We start from the raw sequence: 21,985 nt of genomic DNA, 5'->3' as shown, positions 1-21,985 counted from the left end.
ATCTAATACCTAATAGATAACACGTTAACATGACTAATATAACTCGTGAACTTATTAAGCCATCCTCAAAACCTACACTTAATAGATAGATCAATATTTTATATGTGTTTCCCTGCAAGCTCCAAGCATCTTTGATTTACATTTCGATGAACTATAGTTTGAACTCCATCGCGAAAAAAAACATTAATTAATAAAGTCAAAGTAAAGAGAAAAATAACGAAACACGATTAAAATAACTGATTTTTCCTATGACATCTAGGAACACTCACCAGTCCCCAGTTTGCTGCTATCCCTCATGGAATGGTCGTGATTGCACGGAATTCCTGGTTCGTGAGGTCGTTTCCTTCTTTGCCTTACCCTTCGACCTGGTTTACGCTTTTATTTATCACAATGTTTACACAGTTTTGGGATTTCCACAGTACCCTTGACCATTCTATCATCGTCTCAACACAATACAGAGCCTTTTACAACACCATGAAGTATTGTAGGCTTACAAGGACCCCTTCTCGGTAACAATAACACAAGAATCAACGGATCACTCAATAAAACAACAATGCACTCAACACAAGAACACCGGACAAAAGACGAACGGCAGCTCAGTCACTACGCAAGTCTTTACTGAGCTACTTCTCTGTTAACCACCCGGACACTGCTGGGCGGGACAACTCAAACTGCCTCGTTTATAACGTATAATTAGATATTTGTATTGTGCCTCATATACTCAGTAAATTATAGGTAGGAGAGAGTTTCAAACGCTTTGAAAGATGGGGTTATTTAATTATTTGGGTTAATCAATCTATTTCTTTTTAATTTACAAATGATACAATCACTAATTCCACTTAGAAGAACATGATGCGTGTAGGTACATACAACAGTGTTTACAAATTAACCTGATTGCTTATATTGCTGATAATATTTTCCAAATCTTACCAACCCTTTGGAATAACAATACCACCAGATTCCTAGAGGCTGCTACTCGCAGGGACAAAGGTTCAAAATCTCGTTGCTTGCGAAATAATGAGCCGAATTCCTTCCTCCTTTCGGCAAGAAGATCGTATTCTTCTTTTAATTTCGGGATTCTCAATTGCTTCTCTTGAAAAGCCTGCTGGGAGTCCAAATAAATTGGAACAAGAATAAAATGAACAGGGCTTTGAAAAATAATCCATTGAAGCAAGACACAAGAAAACCCGCCAGAGATATTCAATCTAAAAAGAGACGGACGGGAAGGCAGACATAGCAAGATCTAATTAAAGTTATGTAACCAATAAAAGAATATAATTAATATATATATATATATATATATATATATATATATATATATATATATATATATATATATATATATATATATATATATATATATATATATATATATACTGATATATACACACACATATGCAGTCATAATAATAGGTTTTTGTGTAGTTGGCTCCTGTCTGTATGATTGTAATTCACCACAGTCAACTAGCCACTAAGTAAATAATATACTGCTTAATTCAACAGGAGCACTTCTCCCTCATTCTCTGACGTCCATCGTCATAGAGCAAGAATGTTCCATAAGATCTGGCGTCACATACCAAAGCGCAATTGTTCACAAATCATTCTTGCTAAGTCAGGTATGTGATAAATGCAGATTATTTAAACCTACATTGTCACTTGTTTTCTGTTTCAATGTAATTATCCTCGGCTTAAAAAAACACATTAATATCCTTTTTTTTTTTTGTTAAATCTATTACTGTTTGTACTAATCGAATTTTACTATTGTCTAATGGAATTGATGAATAAAGTTTTTATCAGCAGCATTTTTTCAGGTGTTATTTATAAAAAAAAAAAACTGTGTTAAATACGAAGCAAAATTAAATTGCTAAAAAATGACAACTACAAAATTTCAGATACGTTACTGAAACATTTGAAGGTTATCTGTGGCTATTCATCTGCCTAAATCTTGAGAAACAAAATAGGAAGAGCACAACCAATATCATTCTAAGCTGAAATTGCGAAGTTTAACACTAGAATCCACTGTGGTGAAAATAACCTCAACTGGACATCAGATATTAAATCTCAGAAATTCTGGTTCAGACAAAAACATAAGGATTTTTTATTGTCTTTTACCATTTTCCAAAAAACAAAAAACAAAACAAAAAAACTGTTGTATCAATCAGAAACAGTTTTAAAGGAACAAAAATGTGAAACAGGTGCGGGTTTTACCGCTCACTTACCTGAGCCTTTTCTTACTCTTGATTCTTGAAGAATGGATGCCAATCTTTCTCATATAATAAGAACAATAATCATGAATTCTGAAGGGATTTTCTTTTGACAATACTACATGTATAAACTATATTAATTTTGTAATAACCAAATAATAAAATCTGTACTCTGGTCATCACGAGGTTAAGAATGGCACTTTTGTTTTGAAAATCTGCACATTTTCACATGGAGAGAAAAACAAAAGGGGAATACGGCGAGACAGACACTTGGGGTTCGTTTGAAAGGGGGTATTTAATTAAGGCATGAATTAGGGAGTGCAGGGGCTGCGACTTCTGGTTACAGAGGTGATATTTAACCTTATTCACTCATTGCCAGTGCAGCGTTATGACTGCTGCAAGATAAAGGTTCGACGATTATTGGTGCTCTTAAGGCTGTGAAATCATTCTTGGATTAATTATATCCAGCACCACCATTGAAAACGTTTTCGTAGGAGGGATTAGACCCTTGGGGGCCTTTAGTTAGGCTGCTAGACTGAACAGTGGCGGCATCCAAAAACAGCATAGCAAATGGAACTTTCGCCTCTGCATTGTTTCCACACCTGCTGAGTGTAAACAAGGAGGCGTGGCTTGCCTTTCAAGGAATAATAGTGGTCTTAAGGACGTCTGTTACGCCAACAAACGCACGGCATCAATGAACTAGTCCTATTCCTGTGTCGGAAAGAAAATGCCTGAGGTGAGGACTCATTTTACAGAAATTAGATGTGGGAACTGAGCAAACATTTTCCAGCATTTGACCTCCCTCGTGTCTTGTGAAGACGTGTGCTTTCAAAATCAAGAAATAGGCCAATATACAAGTGTTGCAAAAGTGAGGTTAAAATGGGGAAAAGGGTGATACGACTAAAGGTGTAAGAATGTGTGGAAAGGAAATATGGAAGAAAAAAAAAGCAAGAAATGTGTGTTTTGCTTCAATTACTATCTCATTTTAAAAAAAAGTATAAAAATAGTTTTACTCAGACCACTGAGCTGATTAACAGCTCTCCTAGGGCTTCAGATTAGACTTATTTTACGTGGCTAAGAACCATTTGGTTAAGCAACGGGACCTCATTCAATCATAATCACTAATGTTATCAGAAAGTTCAGTAACATCTCTAATCATTCAGGTAATCTGTTATCACAAATAATAACAGGTCATCTATGACAACCTGACCTTGAGTCTCCGTAGACCTCAGAAACCAGGACCCACTGTGACTGACGTCATGTTGAAAACAATGTTCCGAAACGTTCCCCAGTTTTCGTAAGAGCTTATGCGAATGCGTTAAGAACCACTCACTTTGTACTTTACATGGGAAAGAACCAAAATAAACAATGACACTGAATTTATTTCACAAATATACACTGTATTGTTACATGTATCATAAACAATAAACATGGAAAATGCGGATAAGCAATTTCACCCGATCTCTGCTTGAGAACACGGAATCTGTCAGTCTGCCAAGTCTCTATCCTTCTGAAGATCACAGAACCAAAATGCAATCTCGAAATGGTAATTACACCTAAGTAGGTTATGACAACATTACCAAGAACACAATCACGTTGCTTCTGATACGATTTTCGTGTCCCTTACATCAAAAAATATATTTGGATTTATTTTGTTATTTTCGGAAATCTAGGTTTTACATCTTTCCGCAACACTATAAACACTTGTTTTCACAGGAAACCGAAATTTGACACTACAGAAGAATCTGAGAAACCACAGAGACACATTGCACGAAACATCCAAGATTTTTATGCTTTGGTATTCATGAAGGGGAAATGTCACTTAGTTAGTCTCTCCAGAAGGAGGATGCCTCCAGGGGCAGCAGCGTAACGAACATTAGAAAGGTAGCAAGGTCTGACATAGTAGAGAGAATGTAGCATTTCCCAAAGATAAGTCACGACTTATACAACACTTACACAAATGTCTCGCCCTTTTTAAGACTGATTTGGACGTCCACCATTTTGGGTCATTTCGCCAGAATCAACACTAACTCTTGTCCACTGAAGCACCCTTTGCTGCAATATATCATTATTATCATCGCTCTCTAACTAAATAAGATAATGATAAACTTCTAGGTAGTTTTTGCACCCGTATATTCAATAGGCTTGTTTTAGTGTAGTTTCAGCCAATTTCACATAACATAATCTGAAACACGTAACACAAAGCATGGTGACACAAAACAAGTCATTATGAAAGCTGGAAGTTGATATGCGTGTGATAATTTAAGGTAGTATGATTATCATCCAGTATGATTATATATATATATATATATATATATATATATATATATATATATATATATATATATATATATATATATATATATATATATATATATTTATATATATATATATATATATATATATATATATATATATATATATATATATATAATATATATATATCTTCATAACTATATATAAACATATTCACATATATAAGTACGTAACATAGGCCGTGTATCCCTCTTTCACAACTAAACATATTCACATATATAAGTTACTATATAATTTGTACCATATATCCACATCTATCTTAACATTAAAGACTGATTAGCAGGCGGTGAAATGATACATTTTCTCCAGAATTCGTAAGTTTTTCTTAGTGTGGTCTTTTTAAAAGCCATAGATTATCGTTCTCTTATACATTTGTATAATAATAATGATAATAATAAGCCAGTATGAGCCGTCAAAAAAGAATGAAAATAAAAGCATCAGCTATTATGAAAAATCTCCGAGCACCAAACTAAAACACATGAATTGCCAAACTTATCGCTCACAGCACCTCCTCGCTGGTTCCATTGCTGAGGGTCTCTTTGGCTTCGGTTGGATCGTAGGTGTCCTCTCGGGGACCTAGATTCCTGTGGCTCCTCTTCTTCCTCGGACAGCAGCTGCATGGAGTGCCTCCTTCGCTGCTGAAGGAGGAGGTCGAGGCGAACCTACTCAGCCTGTTGCCATTCTGACGCGGGAGGCTGCGAGAGTCGAATATCCCACTTTCGCTGGCCTCGTGGGGGGCGTGGTGGGGCTGGTCGTCCGGGAAGACGGTCGAGGTGATGGCTGGTGAGGCGCACTGGCTCTCGGACCGACAGACGCCGCCACCAAATCGCTGCACCAGAGATCAAGCAGCGACAAGAAATTAGGACATTATGTCGATATTAGTTGATGATATAGAAATGAGTTGATGAAACTACAGTAAAAAGAATGAGAAGATATTAGTTCACGAAATTGGAATAAATCAATGGCAAGAAGTTATTTCATGATATTCTATAAAGTAATGACAGGAGATCAGTTTACGAAAGTAAATAAGAAAATGACAGGAAACTAGTTGACAAAACTGATGAAGTTTGGCCAAGAAATTAATCGTGGAAATAGATATGAAACAACAATTAGAAATTAGCATAAGGTAATGGCAGGAAATTCGCTACTAAAGTAAGGATCAAGCATGAACAAGATATTTGTTATAAAGAGGGATAAGGAAATGATGAGCATAGTCCCTGGACAAAATCTTAAATTACTGCCTGGGAGTATAACCACAGAAAAAGCAAAAACGAACAGACAAGAAATTATCTGATGAAGAAGAGACAAAGAAATGAGGAAACCTAGCATATAAAGTAAGAACTAAATAACGACAAGAAATTAGTTCCTGAAACAAAGGAATGACAAAGAACTAATCATGGGAAAAGGGATAAACTACTGGAAAGAGTTACTGACAAGTGCTAAAGCAATAAAAAAGGAAATATTTATCTACTAAAAGGATAATGACAATAAATTAACCATTGACCTAGGAACAAAGCAATATCAGGAAATCGGTCGCTAAATAAAAGAACAAGGGCACTGACAAGAAATTAGCCGCAGAATAGAAATGACATATCATTCGTCTCAAACTCAAGCTGAAAGATAGACCATCTATCCATAGATCGAAATTCTATCAATAATTCAAATGGGCATGAAAAATACTCAGACATGATCGACAATCAATCACTCTAGAAAAAAGTGGCTAAAGTTGGCATAATAGTTCTGGTTTCGAGAAAAGACAATTCTTATTCATCTATATAAAATTTAGCAGACATAATATCTCTGTAAGATAATTTGAGAAACCTGAAGGAAGATAAGAACCAGAAACATTTGAAAGTGATCATACTGACCTTAGAAGGGTAATCTGGATGCAGGTCTGTGAAAGCAATGTTCCTGATATCAGTTGCGGATGCTGACATCAGCATGCGGCCACTCTGAGCAGTCACTGAGCACCTCTGAGGATATCTGCTGCGACAGGAATAAAAAGAAATTTTATATACAACTGAGACACTCTAATGATAAAGGTAACTAGCATAAAGATTGAAAAGGGGTATCTATTTCAGTGGAAGTAATAAGTACGCACATTTATGCCCACCTATGGTGTCAACACAAAATCCTCGAAAGGTTACGTTGAAGAAAATAAATTAATATTGCTGTTCAGTTTTACAACTGTATTTGCATTAAGAATATTACTACAGTCAGTAAAGGTTAATCTTTTTTCGAAAATATTTCTACACAGTCAGTAAAGGTTAATCTGCTTTTGAAAATATTTATACACAGTCAGTAAAGATTAATCAGCGTTTGAAAATATTTATACAATGTCAAATCAAAATATTAAATTCAAGAAAACTTGATTCAATCTACATGAACAGATTCAACCAAAAGGTTATATACCAGTCAAACGATAAAATAATGTATTTACAATCTTGATTACAAAACAATTTTCTCCGAATGAATGCGCATATCATTGAGCAGCTATGACTATAATTTAAAATTTGGCATACTCTATCAAATAGAAAAAATGTTATCCAGTTTGTTTTGTATGTATGTACAGTATGTATGTATGTATGCATGTATGTATGTATGTATATACATAAGTATAATATATACCTATATATATATATATATATATATATATATATATATATATATATATATATATATATATATATATATAAATATGTATATATATATATGTATATATATATTGTATATAGATTTATATATACACATATATATATATATATATATATATATATATATAAATATATATATATATATATATATATATATATATATATATATATATATATATATATATATATATATATATATATATATATATATATATATAAGATAAATCATCATAATATATATAATACATATATGGAAGGAATAAATTTACAAATTTTACCACGCACATACATATATATATATATATATATATATGGTCATCAAAACTATATTTATTGCAAGGTTAATCATAAGGCTTATCCAAAAATATGCAAATTAAAAACAATGAATATAACTTTGCCCAGGTAATTCTCAACAAATTATTGCAAACTTACATTAAAACAAAACAAGATTTGACTTGTATGGCTTCACCTGCTAGACTAAAGGCTGAAGGCTTTATGATTGAAAAGGAGGGACCGGGATTCATATCCTAAAGAAATTTTGTTCAGTATAAATATTTTTTAACTGGTTTCCACACGTTTTTCTTCAGACATTGAAGAATTTTCTAAATCTATCAGACTCCCTTCCATAAGCACTAATTCCACGAAAGAAATGTTGTCAGTATTGGGTCCAAGATGACAAGTTTAGAAGGAATCTCAAGTCTGCAATTGAAAAACACTTTAATATGTTGCAAGTTATTTTAATTCCAAAAATCCCCACAATAGGATCACTTTTTAAATTTAAAGACAAAATCTGCCCATTATTGCAATCCTCAGTCGTTATAAATATACTTGCCCCAGATGTAATTTGACTTTATGGTTCGACTAAGCGATTGCTCAAGGTCAGAGCTGATTCACATAATGGTGTCAGCCATCGTACTGGCTGAGATTGTCCAATCCTGAATTTTCTAATATCAGAAATCACACAAAAATTTGTAACACCAGCATTAACTTTCTGATTCTCTGTCTTGGGCCAAACAAGCCGTTTACACGAACTGTTATCTTAGAGTCGTATTTATTAAGCAGTTAGTGCCCAAGTTGAACAATCACACCACCTCTATGACAAGTCATTATTTATTAAGCAGTTATTGCTGAAGTTGAACAATCAAACCACCTCTATACAGTTGTTTCTGGCTTGAGCCGTTTTTCTTCGCTGCTTCTCCCTCCTTTCAAAATCATAAAGCCTTCAGCCTTTAGTCTAGCAGGTGCTTTTTAAATCTTGTTTTGTTTTAATGTAAGTTTGGTATAATTTGTTAGACTCTGTCAAAGTTATATTCCATGTGTTTTTAATTTGTGTTGTTTTCTCTTTTAGCCTTGATGATGTAACTATGTTGTTACGATCCGCGTCGGCAATAAAAATGTATCACCTTTTGATGACCGGCTATCTCCTTGTCACCCTGTCCTTCTATATATATATATATATATATATATATATATATATATATATATATATATATATATATAATTTATTTATGCTTCTATCGTGAAGCTTTGTAAGAGATTTTCATGCTCTTTTCATCTCTCTCATCCTATTTTACCAGACACTTTATCATGAAATACTAACTATTTAGCTTTGGCTTCGAGCTATTGTCTATATCATATCCTCCGTATTGTAAAATGTCTGAGTATTATCGATTCTTCAATTTACTGAATTTAGTACGAGAGAGAGAGAGAGAGAGAGAGAGAGAGAGAAAGAGATGACTTTTCCATGTTTCAGAGAATATATTGAGATAATTGGATTTGTTTACTCAAAAGCAATGACTTTTCCATGTTTCAGTAATATATTGCCATATAATTGAATATATATATATAAACAATATATATATATATATATATATATATATATATATATATATATATATATATATATATATATATATATATATATATATATATATATATATATATATATATATATATATATATATATAATATATATATATATAAATATGTACATATAAGTGTGTGTAAAATGTAGATTATGTGAATGTGCATATACACACAAGTTCAGTAAACGTATATATACAGTAATATATTTGTAGTATGCCTATACATTTTTCTATTGGGCATCTTCTTTTATCACATCTCTAGTCGTCGTTTTAATGAGGTGTTCTGTATCATAAAAAGAAGAGAGTCATTTAAAAGAAGCTCATGAAAAATGAAGCCTCGAACCGACGCGGCTGACTGAACGTTTAAATAACGAATCATTGGAAGTTTCCCTCTGGGATGTAAAGTTCTCATCTTTTCCTTTTAAAGATTTCCGGATGGTCAGCATCTAATCATAAAGGCTGTGTCACTGGCGGCAGCTTGTGTTCTTTTCAAAGGCAATTTACCCTTGGGATGAGTAACGCCATTTGCTCAAATTAATAAATCAACCAGTCTTGGATACGTGTGAGATCAAACACCATCAGTATAAGTGAAGACAACGGAATTTTTTTTTACCTTTTTTACCCTTTTTTTAAATTTCGCCTTTAAGTAAGGATATTCTCGTCGTGGTGAGTACCTCGTTCATGGCATTAAGTAAGCGCTAAAGTTTGAAAAGCATTTTTTTTATTTTACAAGGTTAGCGTAAGGCGGATATGACTGCCAAAACATAACTTGTGCCCTAAAACAAAGTTACTGTTATTATTATTATTCAGAAGAGAAACCCTCTTCATATGGAACAAGCCCACAGGGGCCATTGACTTGAAATTCAAGCTTCCAAAGAATACGGTGTTCATTCGAAAGAAGTAACAGAAGATAATGGGAAATACAGAAAGAGGAGATCAGTCATTAGAAAAAGATAAATTAACAAATAAAAAAATAACTAAACAAAAATGTACGTAATTATTAAAATACAAGAAGAACTGTATTATAGTAATGCATTGTATCTTCGCTTGAACATCTATTGTTCCAAACTGACGAGGATAGAATTCTAGTCTAGAGGGAAATCAGATGAAGTTCTTAATGGATAAGATGACACTCGACTTTGCAAACTGTTTCGTGATAAAGAAGAAGTTTGGGGATTAAAATATGATATTGCGCCACACTTGCAAGAAACAAATCTAAAATTGGTGACCATGGAACAACATACGATATTCTTGTGAGGTAACTTCCTCTGAATGCGTGGCAACATCGAACTGCCATTGTTGAGATAACAACGAAGACTATAGCTAATAAATAATGGAAGCTTCCCTTCCTCCCCTATAAATAAGGGTATTTTCTTCATGGTCCTTCCACTCTTAATTATACGATGGTATATATATTTGAACATAGAACTGATTACCCGCGTTAGCTTCTCTCTCTCTCTCTCTCTCTCTCTCCTCTCTCTCTCTCTCTCCTATCCCATCCACAGCAGTCAAAAGAACCATCCTAAATTTTTAAAAATGCGCCATACCATTACATGTCCAGCAGACAACATCTAGCGATTTTATAACGGCCTCTAAAACATCCTCTGCGTCGCTACAGTATATGAACTATTTATAACTCATTTCAACCTGGGCCACTGAGTGTCTTGAGGAAAGGTCAATTTTTGCTTCACATCAGTTTATGAACTTCAAGTGTGGTAGAATATTCGAACTGGCATAAGGCCCTGAAACACGAATTTGCAAAACAAAAGAATCCTGCACTCTCTCTTTCGTTCAATTCACATCGATGAATGTGACTCCAAAGATATGGCGTCAGGTCAAAGGATCTTTGGTTTGTGCGAGATGATTCAAAATGGACAATATAAATACACAAACACAGATCTATATATATATATATATATATATATATATATATATATATATATATATATATATATATATATATATATATATATATATATATATATATACATATATATATATATATATATATATACATACATATATATATATATATATATATATATATATATATATATATATATATATATATATATATATATATATATATATATATATATATATATATATATATATATATATATATATATATTTTTTTATATATGTTTCCTGGTGCAGGTGGTTCTTATGACTCCACATTTATTACTTTACTAAAATGGCCTTGATGGGACATATAAAACACAAACAAAAAAAGAATGTATCCAAAGAGCAGAGGGCTCCTTCTCAAAGGGATGTCTTGTGAAAACACGTGGATATAAAAATAGTTATATTTTAAGCACACAAGATCAAATGGAAAATTAACTGAAAACATGGTAAATTAGCTGCCGCAGAAATATATAAGCCGAAGGAAGGGGGCTTTTAATTCCATAACACGGACCAAGGATAATTCTGCTACAGGCGTCTTTCTGAAACGATTTAGGACCCACGTTACACATCTAATGCTGGAATTTGGGGAATGAATTACTCGGGGTGCACTGAAGGAGCCACGGACTCCCGATATGTTACTTGTGACTCAGAGGAAAGAAGCTGTGAACACGTGGGCCGGGCTGTGAACCAAAAACATCAGGGAATACAAAGTTATAGGCCCAGAAGTTAATAAATGCAAAAGGGGCGAAGTAACGTGACTAGCAACTCGTTTTGGCACACTACCATATTTGTGTATTTGTAATTTAGATGCGTCCGATAAGGCTGACGACGTCTTCTGCCAGGGACCATACATGGAGCATACGACAAAGGGCCTCCCTATTTAACAAGGTATTGCTTCAAGTCGTATGATTGGTGCGGAAGATTTACCGTGGGATGATGAAAAGGCCGCCGTTGATATCATAAATATTTGGAGACTTGCAGTCTTCTAAGGCCATATGTGATCGAGGCATATATAAAGGGCGGAAATTACTGTCCATGTGGCGGCTTAGCGAACGGAGGGCAGGGGGCAAGACCTGCAGAAGCGTGACTTCTCCTAAACTGATGACCGGTGTGAGAAGGTGTCCTGGCCCTGACCTTTTATTGTTTCTGGACAGGGTAGGGTGGGGATGTCTGACCCAGGTCGGATCACACTATATCATATAAAACAATCTTACTTTCCTGTACCAAAGAAAACGGTGCAAAGCCAGATTACTGTCCCCAACTTTTATATCTCTGAGCCCTTATACCCCAAATGACTTTCACTGGTTCAAACTAACTCAAGCCAGTATCCACTATTTCTCATTTGGTTCAAAATAGACAGAGGCCTATCTATCATTTACAGCAAAGTCAGGGGCAACTGCAAGGAAGCTGTGGGAGGACTCCTACTCCGGCTGCTGCGACAACCGGTAGGCGAGCGATCTCGACTTCTTGTCCGAGGATGCCAGTTCCTGGTCTTCAAGGAAGGGGATACCATTTCGATCCTCCAGGGGTTCATCCCTGGAGTCAAATTAAACGAAGCTTGGTGCTGGAGGCTCTCCAGTCGCGATGATCAACTGCATGGGAATCCTAAATCTCCCGGAGGGGGAATCGCCTCATGATTTTTGACCCGGCAAATCACGGGCCCTTTCAATGGGTAGCTCAACGTCCGGGACGGAAAGAGTCTGGCACTGCTCAGTGCATGCTCGCTGAGTGGCACTGGCAGCAGTTGAGGGTCAGGCATGCCTGACGAAACTCATCCGGTGCAATACCTCGCGGACGACTTGTGGTTGGCTGCGGCAGAAATTCCTGCCCAGCTTAATCAGCCGTAACCTCTTGGTGAGCTTTGTTGGGGGCGTCCGCTGGGCGTTGCGTGTTTTGGGCAGCCCTCCCAATTTGTGGAGTGGTCTGCCCGCTTGCAAGTCCTGCAGCGGTACTGCTCCTCCTGAATCTCTATCTCAGCGGAGGGGGAGGACCTCTTGGTGGGCCAGCCCTTCGCGATTGGACTAGGCCTGAAATAGGTTGGGTGGCGCCCCTTCCAAATCCACCACTTTGGTGGGCGGAAGGTGGAGGTTTGTCATTATTGGGACAAGTAATAATATTCCGTGGAGGAGGTAACGTGGCTGCGGATTTATTGGTAACGGGCTTCAAGCAGAGAAGATCCCGACCAACAAGATTAATACTCCGGGCCGAAAATCACCTACCACGCCGAGGCAGTGGGGTATCGTGCCCCAAAGGTGTCATAACCTGGAGTTGGACAGTAGGAACGGTAATGGTGTGGCCCTCTATCCACTTCATTTCCCACCGTGTTTCTTGGAAGAACCACAGCACTGGCTGGCACTGGGACCTGGCGATCAGGCTAATATCTGCGATTGTCTACTGTGACCGGAAGGGTCACGGGCAGGCTAGTGCCCTGAAGAGGGCCACCGAGATGTACTGGGTTTCCAGTCTCTACGGGGTAAATGATCCAGTGCGGACCAGCCGCAGAGAATGAAGTGCTGATTAGGTTGACAAATTTGGTGGTGGGGACATGATGTGGACAGGCCGGAGATCCAGCATTGTGTGGCTAGCAGCCCCACAGGATTTGCATGGGCCTTTTGGATGGGCTCGGTGGCCTGCAGTAACTGTTGGAGGAGGGCTGAGCGGATGAATCGGGAGCGGAGTTCTGGCTGGTAGGGTTAGGCTGCTTATTGGTGCCGAGTTTGTATCGGCACTCAGCTTCAGCGTGGCCCCCTTCTTGCAATAGTTGCACAGGGTCTTGCTAGGCAGTCCATTCTTAAATACTGGAGTTCGAGAGGTAGGCCGGAGGGATGATTCGCTTCTGAGAGGTGCTATCTCGACTGATTGAAGGTTTCCCATGAATCAGCCATGCGACAAGCTTCCAGCCTAAGTGTGGAGGGCTGTTTATCGTTAAGATATACAGCAAATGGGGCCCAGGCACACATTGGAAACGGTCTTCTAGCATGGTCTGATTGAAAAGATCCTCAAACGTTGTGCAGGCCAAGGAGTCGAACCAGCCGTGCCGGACTGGGTTTTGTGACATGCCCATTCCGTCCAAGACCAGCTGACTTCCTTGGCAAGACCTCGGAACCGTTGTCCCCATTTTTCTGGGGTTATCTTGTAGGCCTTTGTAATGACTCTAAACTTCCGCCATGTTGCCTCTCTGGCTCTTCTCCAGTGAACAAAAGCTGACCTGGACTTTTCCCTCCATATGCTTGGCTAGTATTAAGGCTCTCTCCATCTCCGTGGTGCTGTAGTTATCGAAAAGAGCCTCGATCTCCTCCAGCCATGCTTCTGGCTCGTCCTCAGTCCACTTGGGGACTAGAGGGTTGATGCTCGAAATTGGAGCGTTTGATGCAGCAGGTGTAGGACTGGAGGCTTGCTGTCGAGCCATAGCACGGCATTCTCCATTTTCGCTCTTTCCAGCTCGATGCTCTTTCTCCTTGCAGGCTATCATGTCTTCTTCTTTCTTCTCTTTCCTCTTCTAATTGCCTTTGCTCCTTCTTATCCCCTTCGTTCTTCTTCATACTTCCTCTGCTCGGCTTCAACACATCCTCTGCTCGGCTTCATACTTCCTCTGCTCGAGTCTTTCTTCCTTCTCCCGCTTATTTTCGTCCACTTGCTCCTTAACCCAGGTGGTAAGTTCCGAGCGGTGAGACCTGCCGCCGTCCCCAGCCCCAGGAAAGTTTTATAAAAACTCTGCTGCCATGGTTCTGGTGGGGAAGGGCGTCTAACCATTCGGCGGGCGTTTCTTTCAGCGATGAAGTGTCTCTTCAATGGCATGGCACCCTTTCAAAAGGTGGCACTGTAGTTTGGGTGTGCCGTGTACAGGTCACACTGGTGGCACTCAGTATCTCTAGGCACTGGTGCAGGTTAGGTCCCAGAAGAACTTTCTCTTCTGTGTTCCCTTTTGTTTTCTTTAGTGGAACTTATGGTGCCAATGTGTTCATAGGGACCCTCTACTGGAGTCCAACTAGGCTATATGGGAGGAAAGGCACTCTACACCCCTGCAGAGTGCAACAATCGAATGAGAGAGAAAAAAAGGTAAATGAGAGAGAGCATAGAGAAGTAAGCTATTCAAGTGATGACAGTGCTGCAAATTATTGGCACTGTGGAATAAAGTGAATTTGGGTTTTTTTTTCTTTAAAGTTCCTCGTGAGTGGCTGGTCCCAGTACCCAGTGCTGGCCCCTTTTTCAGAGGGTGAAAACTACTGTTTGCTTTTTTGGTCTGGATAGCAGGCCTCACTCGTGACCGACAGTTTATCACTGTATTGTAATTACTCTTAACTTGTCCTCATCTATTGTGGGACAGAGGTGTTTCTTTTATTTCGTTTAATTAAATTAATTGTCTCGGTGTCGGCCCTTCTTTCTTTGAAGAGGGTCACATACACTGGGAGGTTATGACACTTATTGAATGGAGATTAGAGAGAGATGAGAAAGAGAGAGAGAGAGAGAGAGAGAGAGAGAGATTCAATCAGCCAATGTCTTGCTGGTTGAGAACATTATAAACAAAGATTTTATACATGCACAATGGCATGGATCTTAATAAAATGATATAGACGTCGTCTTGGCATCCTTAGGGATTGCTTTATTATCTTAATTTTCCTGGGAGCCGACGTCACAAAAGTTTATCGTAATAATTTTAATGAAATTTTAAATTCTCTTTATATGATTTTTATAGCAGGTATTTGTATAGGAACTTGTTATGGTATTACTCTAACTAAGGCCTATCTTTCCCTGCCTAAATTATCTTTTGTTTTTTTTGTCTACCGAAGTCTGTCTAGCTAAGATATTGCAGGTATAACTTCTACTACGCTGGAAAGTAGTTCCAAAAGGGCTGGGAGCAGAGTGGTCACAACAGAGAATGAAATAACAAGGTCTTAAGATGGCGGAAAATCCCGTTAGGCCTAAATTTCAAAAACAGCCTCTGGCGATAAGGAACCTTTCAAAATGGCTTCCTCTTTTCAAACAAATTCAAAACAACAAACGAAACAAATGCAGGTATCCAGATTTTACTTTAAATATACCAATCATGCATAGTGTTTTAACGTTAAGGATGGAAAACGAAATTACCAAACAACGTTGTGTCTTTTGTTATTGTATTCTCGCGGTGAAACATCCTCAGCAAACAATGGAATAGATTTGCGTGATTCTTGAACAGACCAAATTTACTTTACTGAAAATGTATTTTATGATACAATTACTACTTCCGTTCGTTCGCTACTTCACTGACACGGTTTTGAATGATTCCCGCTATATGCAAACAATAACGTCTGAATTGCCGACGCGATTTCTAAATTACTTTGTGTACATGAAACAGGCTCCGCTTTTTCCGGCCTTAAGATACGTTATGGACGACTTAACTCGAATCTCGAACACAGTAAAAATGCCATTCATAAATTATGTCTCTCGTTATAAATTATGTCTCACTGTTTCTTCACCCTTCCTACCTACCTATGCTAATTCTACTACACTTGTTATTATAACTATTCTCTTGACTGCTTATTATTATGCCTGGTTCCTTGTTTGGAAGAATGAAATGGGGTTCGATATCTGACTTTTATTTTTGGAATTAATGTAATTTTAATTTCCTTTTCTCCAGATTCTTTCTCTAAAATGTACTTTAGATTCTCGCAAGGTCGCCAATGTTACGTAGTTCTCACGGCCCTGCAAACCAAGATTACACGTAACCTGCCACTTGAAGCCAAAATGGTTAACCTCAAAGACAGTCGTTAATTAGCCAAGGTCGCCAGTTAAGGGTAATTAACCTGGTGGAATATTTGAGATGAATTTGATTTTAAACTGTGTACATTCTTAAAAACATTCGGAATTTTTTCATAAAAAACATCGAGTCTTAACCTGATTTTGCTTTCCTACATCCTGGTATTTTACTGGAATAACGGGGTTGAAGCTAAAAATATAATAATTTGGCTTAATCTAGACTTTACAGGCGATTACCTTCAATGGTGGCCGGAGAATGAAACAAAGAAAATTTTGAAATACAGAAAAATGTTAAAAGAATGGACGAAGGTTCGAACAGCACACAGACTCTACCTTAGGACCTGCGTTGGCGCACATTACAACGGACGTGATGAAGTTGTGTAGTGGTTCTTGCTCCACCATTCACTAAAAAAATAATAGACAAATGTAGGACAGGGCCACCTTCCAGACGTCTGCTCGAGACGGTGGCTTTTCTCTCTCTGTTCCCTGACCGGCCTAGGTCAAGAACAGTCACCCCAGGCGTCCACGTTCTGGTTCAAAACATTATCCATAAGACAGGTAGAAAGGAAAAAGGACCTTGGGACCACCTATTTTTAAGGCTGATATGCTACATATCCTTTTCAACGGACGTTAAAGTTTGAACTGAAGACGCTTCTAATCTAGACAACGTCTTTTCCCTGGTCTCAGTCAGGCTGATATTTTTACAATCAAAGTTACGAGGGCAAACAGCAGTAATATTTGTAAAAAAAAAAAAAAAAATATATATATATATATATATATATATATTATATATTGATATATATATATATATATATATGAAATATAAATATATATATATATATATATATAAATATATATATATATATATATATATATATATATATATATATATATATATATAATATATATATATATATATATATCTAGCATATTTAGATGACAGGAACTAGTACTGGTTCCAAATTTTTGTTTGCAGAAGCCTACCTCCTTTCCTCATCAGTCAGGCCCCTCTCACTCCCTGTCTTGAAAACCACTTAACGTGAATCTCCCCAGTCATCTCCTAGCCTCCAAAAACTAAATGTGCAAAAGCATATCCTAAGATCCTTTATAAAACTCACAGCAGTCTACTTCTACAATCATTTTAACATAAACACACATTCAGAGAGACTCTTGCTCTTAGAACCTCTTCTCTATGATGCCATTTAGTTTTTTTTTTTTTTTTTTTTTTTTTAGTTTCTAACAGTATTTTTTAATTTGTCACTATTTCTTGCTACTGCCACCTTACTTTGGCAAATAGTCTTTGCTCACCCACACACCGTAGTTTTCTACCAAGGAGGCTTTAATACATACATAACCACACCAAACTGGGAGGGGATGAGGTCCCTCCAATTTTCATTACAAACGGCATGGAACAAATTATTCAACATCTAACACGTGTTTCAAAGCATCAACTATGCAGCAAATAAAATTGATCATTTCTCTACCTCAAACTCTTCTACTACACAATTCTTGCATCCCTCTTGAGTCTTGGGGTATCTCAAAGGCATCTGACAAGATAAGGTATAATTTCCATTGAGCCAAAAATCCTCCCGATGTCTTTATTCTGTCTCATGGAAAATTTATCATTATCTTTTCATCTAAGTGCTTTGTATCTGCAGTTGTTGATGGCGCAACACCTGCACCTATTTTCATCTCTGGTGATGTTTCTAGGGGATCCTTCTTCTCACTCCCTCCTCCTTATGAATAACTTTCACCAGTTAAACTCTCCCCTATTTATCCATTTGGTGATAATTGAGCCCTCCATATTTCTTCTATCTTTACATATTCCTTCTATTATACTGTTCGGACTTATTCTCGACTGCTTTTTCTTTATCTCTAAATTAGATCGTTTGTAGCTTAGGATCCCATAAGTACGTAGAATACAGTGCCTTGAGGAGTGCCTACTAATTTCTGTTTCTTCTCTCATCTCATCATCTGATTAAGTCGAAGTTCTTGAACAAAAAAAAAAAAAAACAGTTTAAACTGCTCAGTATTTTTCAGAAATCACAAGTATTTGTTGAGATGTCATAAGTTCTTTTCATCATAATTGCTTTTAATGTCTGTACACTGTTCATTCCAGTCTGGAATACGGTTTTCATTTCTGGGATTTTTTTTACCTTTATCCTGCTTTCTCGATATCACTGAATCACAAAAAATTATATCATCACTGATCTTGCCTGTACTTTTTTTCTCATGCTGGTTTTTCCCGTTGCACACCAATCAAGCAATGCTACCTTTACTTAAACCCTGTGCAACGTTGCTCCTTTTCCGCTTACCTGGGATCCATCCTGTCATGGCCAACGGTCCATTTGGTTGTCCAACCTGCAAAAATGTAAAATATTGTTCACTGTAGCGCAAAGGCAGAACACAAGTACAGTAACTGCGATGTCGAACTGCCCACTTCCAGAAGTCGTTAATTCTCTGGTTGGTTGGTTGGTCTAGATTAGGCAGGCCTTTTTTTCAAAAGGTGCCCTTGTAAGTGTGGTGGAATACCGACATAAGTGGCCTGAAGTGTGTACATCCTATAAAAACGATCAACTCCCTTTCACTGTAAACCCCTTTTCTTAATAGCATTTTCATGGATGCTGGTGTTTGTGAATTAAAGGTAAACTGTATAGATTAATTAAACTACTACGCTCTGTTCCCAAGATTTTAGCGGATTAATTTTATCATTCCTAAACTGTCATTTTTTACTTATTTATCTAAGAAAATCCTTTTCTCATTTTTCATAGACTTCAGTCCTGCGGTGTAGAAAACTGGGAATGACCGTTCTGCTGCACTTTTTGTTTGGTACCCCTCTTAAAGCACCTAGGCCATTTGTAAATAGTCTGTTTAAATATTTGTGGCATAAGAAATTATATAATCTTTGAAGATACTTATGGTTAACAGTGTCTGCTCTAAAATAACTAGTCATAAAAAAAGGTTCAACCCCCCACTGCAACACACCCACATCTATAAAATATATATATATATATATATATATATATATATATATATATATATATATATATATATATATATATATATATATATATATATATATATATATATATATATATATATATATATTTATTTATTTTCTGTGCGTGTTTGCAGGAAAGAAGAAGAGCTTGCCAAGGCAACATGAAGGTAATAACTTCCTGCTATCACCAATCTCACAGCCGCCTGACACTAGCCTAATCCTCTAAAGTTTTTCTCTCTCTTTCTCTCTCTCTCTCTCTCTCTCTCTCACACACACACACACACACACACTCACACAATATCGGTAGGCTATATATCTATACTCACGTTGGTGGTATATTCTGCCGGTGGAAGAACGTCTGCACGTCAGGAGAGAAACGAGACCCTGCCTGAAATTGGCGTTGAAGCCGCAATATATAATTGGGTTCAAAGCCGAGTTGGAATAGGCCACGAAATAGGCTGAGAACTCCACAACCGAAAACCACTCCGGCAACTGCGAAATAAAAGAAAAAAATGAAGAGAAATAAAGTTTTAGGCTTCCCTCGTTCACTTCCATTTCAAAATATATTCAAAGGATGAGAAAAAATGCAGGGCAATTTTGATATTCGTCTAGGGTACCCTTTATCAAAACGTATTTTTCCTGCATACAAACATTTACAGATATGAAACATAATATCAATAATATTACCGAGAAGCACTGAGACGCTGACACGCATTGCAGAACTATTAATTTATATGTAACCAGAGATTTATTTATCATAGGAATTCTTGAAGGCCCTGAAATAAAGATTGCATTTTTATTTCCATATGACATTTAAACCCAAATATGGAGAAAGAACCAATCCTTCCCCCAAATGGTCTTAATTGCTGTCGTTCTCTCCTCAAAAATATAAAGCAAAGGAGTGTTTGGACCACTCCTCTAAGTTCATATAGGCTATTTTCTTTGAAGAAGATACGGAAAAGCTAGGTTTGGCCAAGGAAGTAAAATAAAACTAAACTGTTGACATAAAAATTGAGACAATTGTCCTCAAAACCACCTAAGGGGTTAAGAGATGGCTGACTTCTTATGAATTTTCGTCATAAAATATTTCATGACTGACTTCAGTACGCCTTTCGTAGCATTATTTTCTAATCTTTATTAAAAATACTTCTATTTTCTTTATATTCCTACAGCAAGCGCGCTTATTTTAGGATGATTTACATGTTTATAAAGTCACACACTCAAGTGCAAGAGCAATATATGCGCGAAAAACGTTGTCGATTTGTTCATCTTAAGGTGAATTAGATACCTGGTAAGCAAACAACCTCGCATCTATAGAGTTTTTGAGACCCGGAAGGACTTTTGATTTGCGCCTAACACCTGCTGTAACCACACAAGCACACACACACACACACACACACACACACACACACACACATATACACATATCGGCTGCGGATTTGAACTATATATATATATATATATATATATATATATATATATATATATATATATATATATATATATATATATATATATATATATATATATATATATATATATATATATAATATCTCGAAGGTGAAGGGAAAGGGCACCATTGTCACTGTTAGTTTATTATGCCAACGTTTCACGACAGTTGCTATCGTCGCATTTTCAAGGCTGCAATGGCTAAAAAACCTTCTTACAAAGCGTTGCCATGAAAAAGGATAAAAGAGGGTAAGCAACCACAAGTCATACAAAGAGGAAAAACTAATAAATTTAAACTTTCACAAAATTACGTTCCTTTACAGAGCGTGACATAAAAGGCATCTCATCTTGCAAACCAAGGCAACACGCGCTGCTCCAAACTTTCCCCATTGCAACCCACAATCCGAAACTTGAAGTATGGAGCTTGATTTCAGCAAGGAGTAATTTCATCTTGTGTTACTGAAGGACTTCAAGGCAATGCGCTCCTTCAGCAGCAGGAGAGAGAGAGAGAGAGAGAGAGAGAGAGAGAGAGAGAGAGATGAAGGCTTTCCTCATCAGACTTCCATTATCAACTATAATGAGATACATGACAGAGAAACATTTATTGTTCTATTTCTCTCTTTCGTACCTGGCTAACCTCCAGCAGTCAACTAACAACAAAGTACACATTTCAATGCTGAGGTTAAAACAAAATAATAGCAACCTGTTTAAGTTCTTGCCCAGAATCGAACAAAGGACTTTCCAATTTAAAAAGCAAAACTATTTTTTCCAGTTTAATTATCACAGATTCTGTCTCATTCCTAATGAAGGAACCTTTCAGATACCCAGCACTTTGATGAAACCTCCAGCAGTCAA

The 21,985-nt window shown here is 36.9% G+C and overlaps 1 protein-coding gene and 1 pseudogene across 2 annotated transcripts in view; both read right to left on the bottom strand.

Moving 5' to 3' along the window:
- Nucleotides 1-4,763: 4,763 nt before the first annotated feature.
- The window catches only part of LOC136835081 (uncharacterized), a 194,150-nt gene continuing 176,928 nt past the window's right edge, over nucleotides 4,764-21,985 (bottom strand). Inside the window, exons 2-3 of one of the 2 annotated variants that reach the window (XM_067098261.1) lie at nucleotides 6,389-6,506; nucleotides 4,764-5,349 (exon numbers count right to left, since the gene is read on the bottom strand). In XM_067098261.1, coding sequence (XP_066954362.1) covers nucleotides 5,020-5,349; nucleotides 6,389-6,506 — 448 coding nt within the window. In that variant the 3' untranslated portion in view covers nucleotides 4,764-5,019. The remainder of the gene's footprint in view (nucleotides 5,350-6,388; nucleotides 6,507-21,985) is intronic. The other variant, XM_067098263.1, reaches the window with a different exon arrangement.
- Nucleotides 11,868-21,985, bottom strand: part of LOC136835089 (substance-K receptor-like) — a 44,048-nt pseudogene continuing 33,930 nt past the window's right edge.

Source organism: Macrobrachium rosenbergii, chromosome 54 (assembly GCF_040412425.1).
Source record: "Macrobrachium rosenbergii isolate ZJJX-2024 chromosome 54, ASM4041242v1, whole genome shotgun sequence".
Lineage (NCBI taxonomy): Eukaryota > Metazoa > Arthropoda > Malacostraca > Decapoda > Palaemonidae > Macrobrachium > Macrobrachium rosenbergii.
The sequence above is the reverse complement of the archived record's forward strand: the minus strand, read 5'-3'. Positions and strand labels throughout refer to the sequence as shown.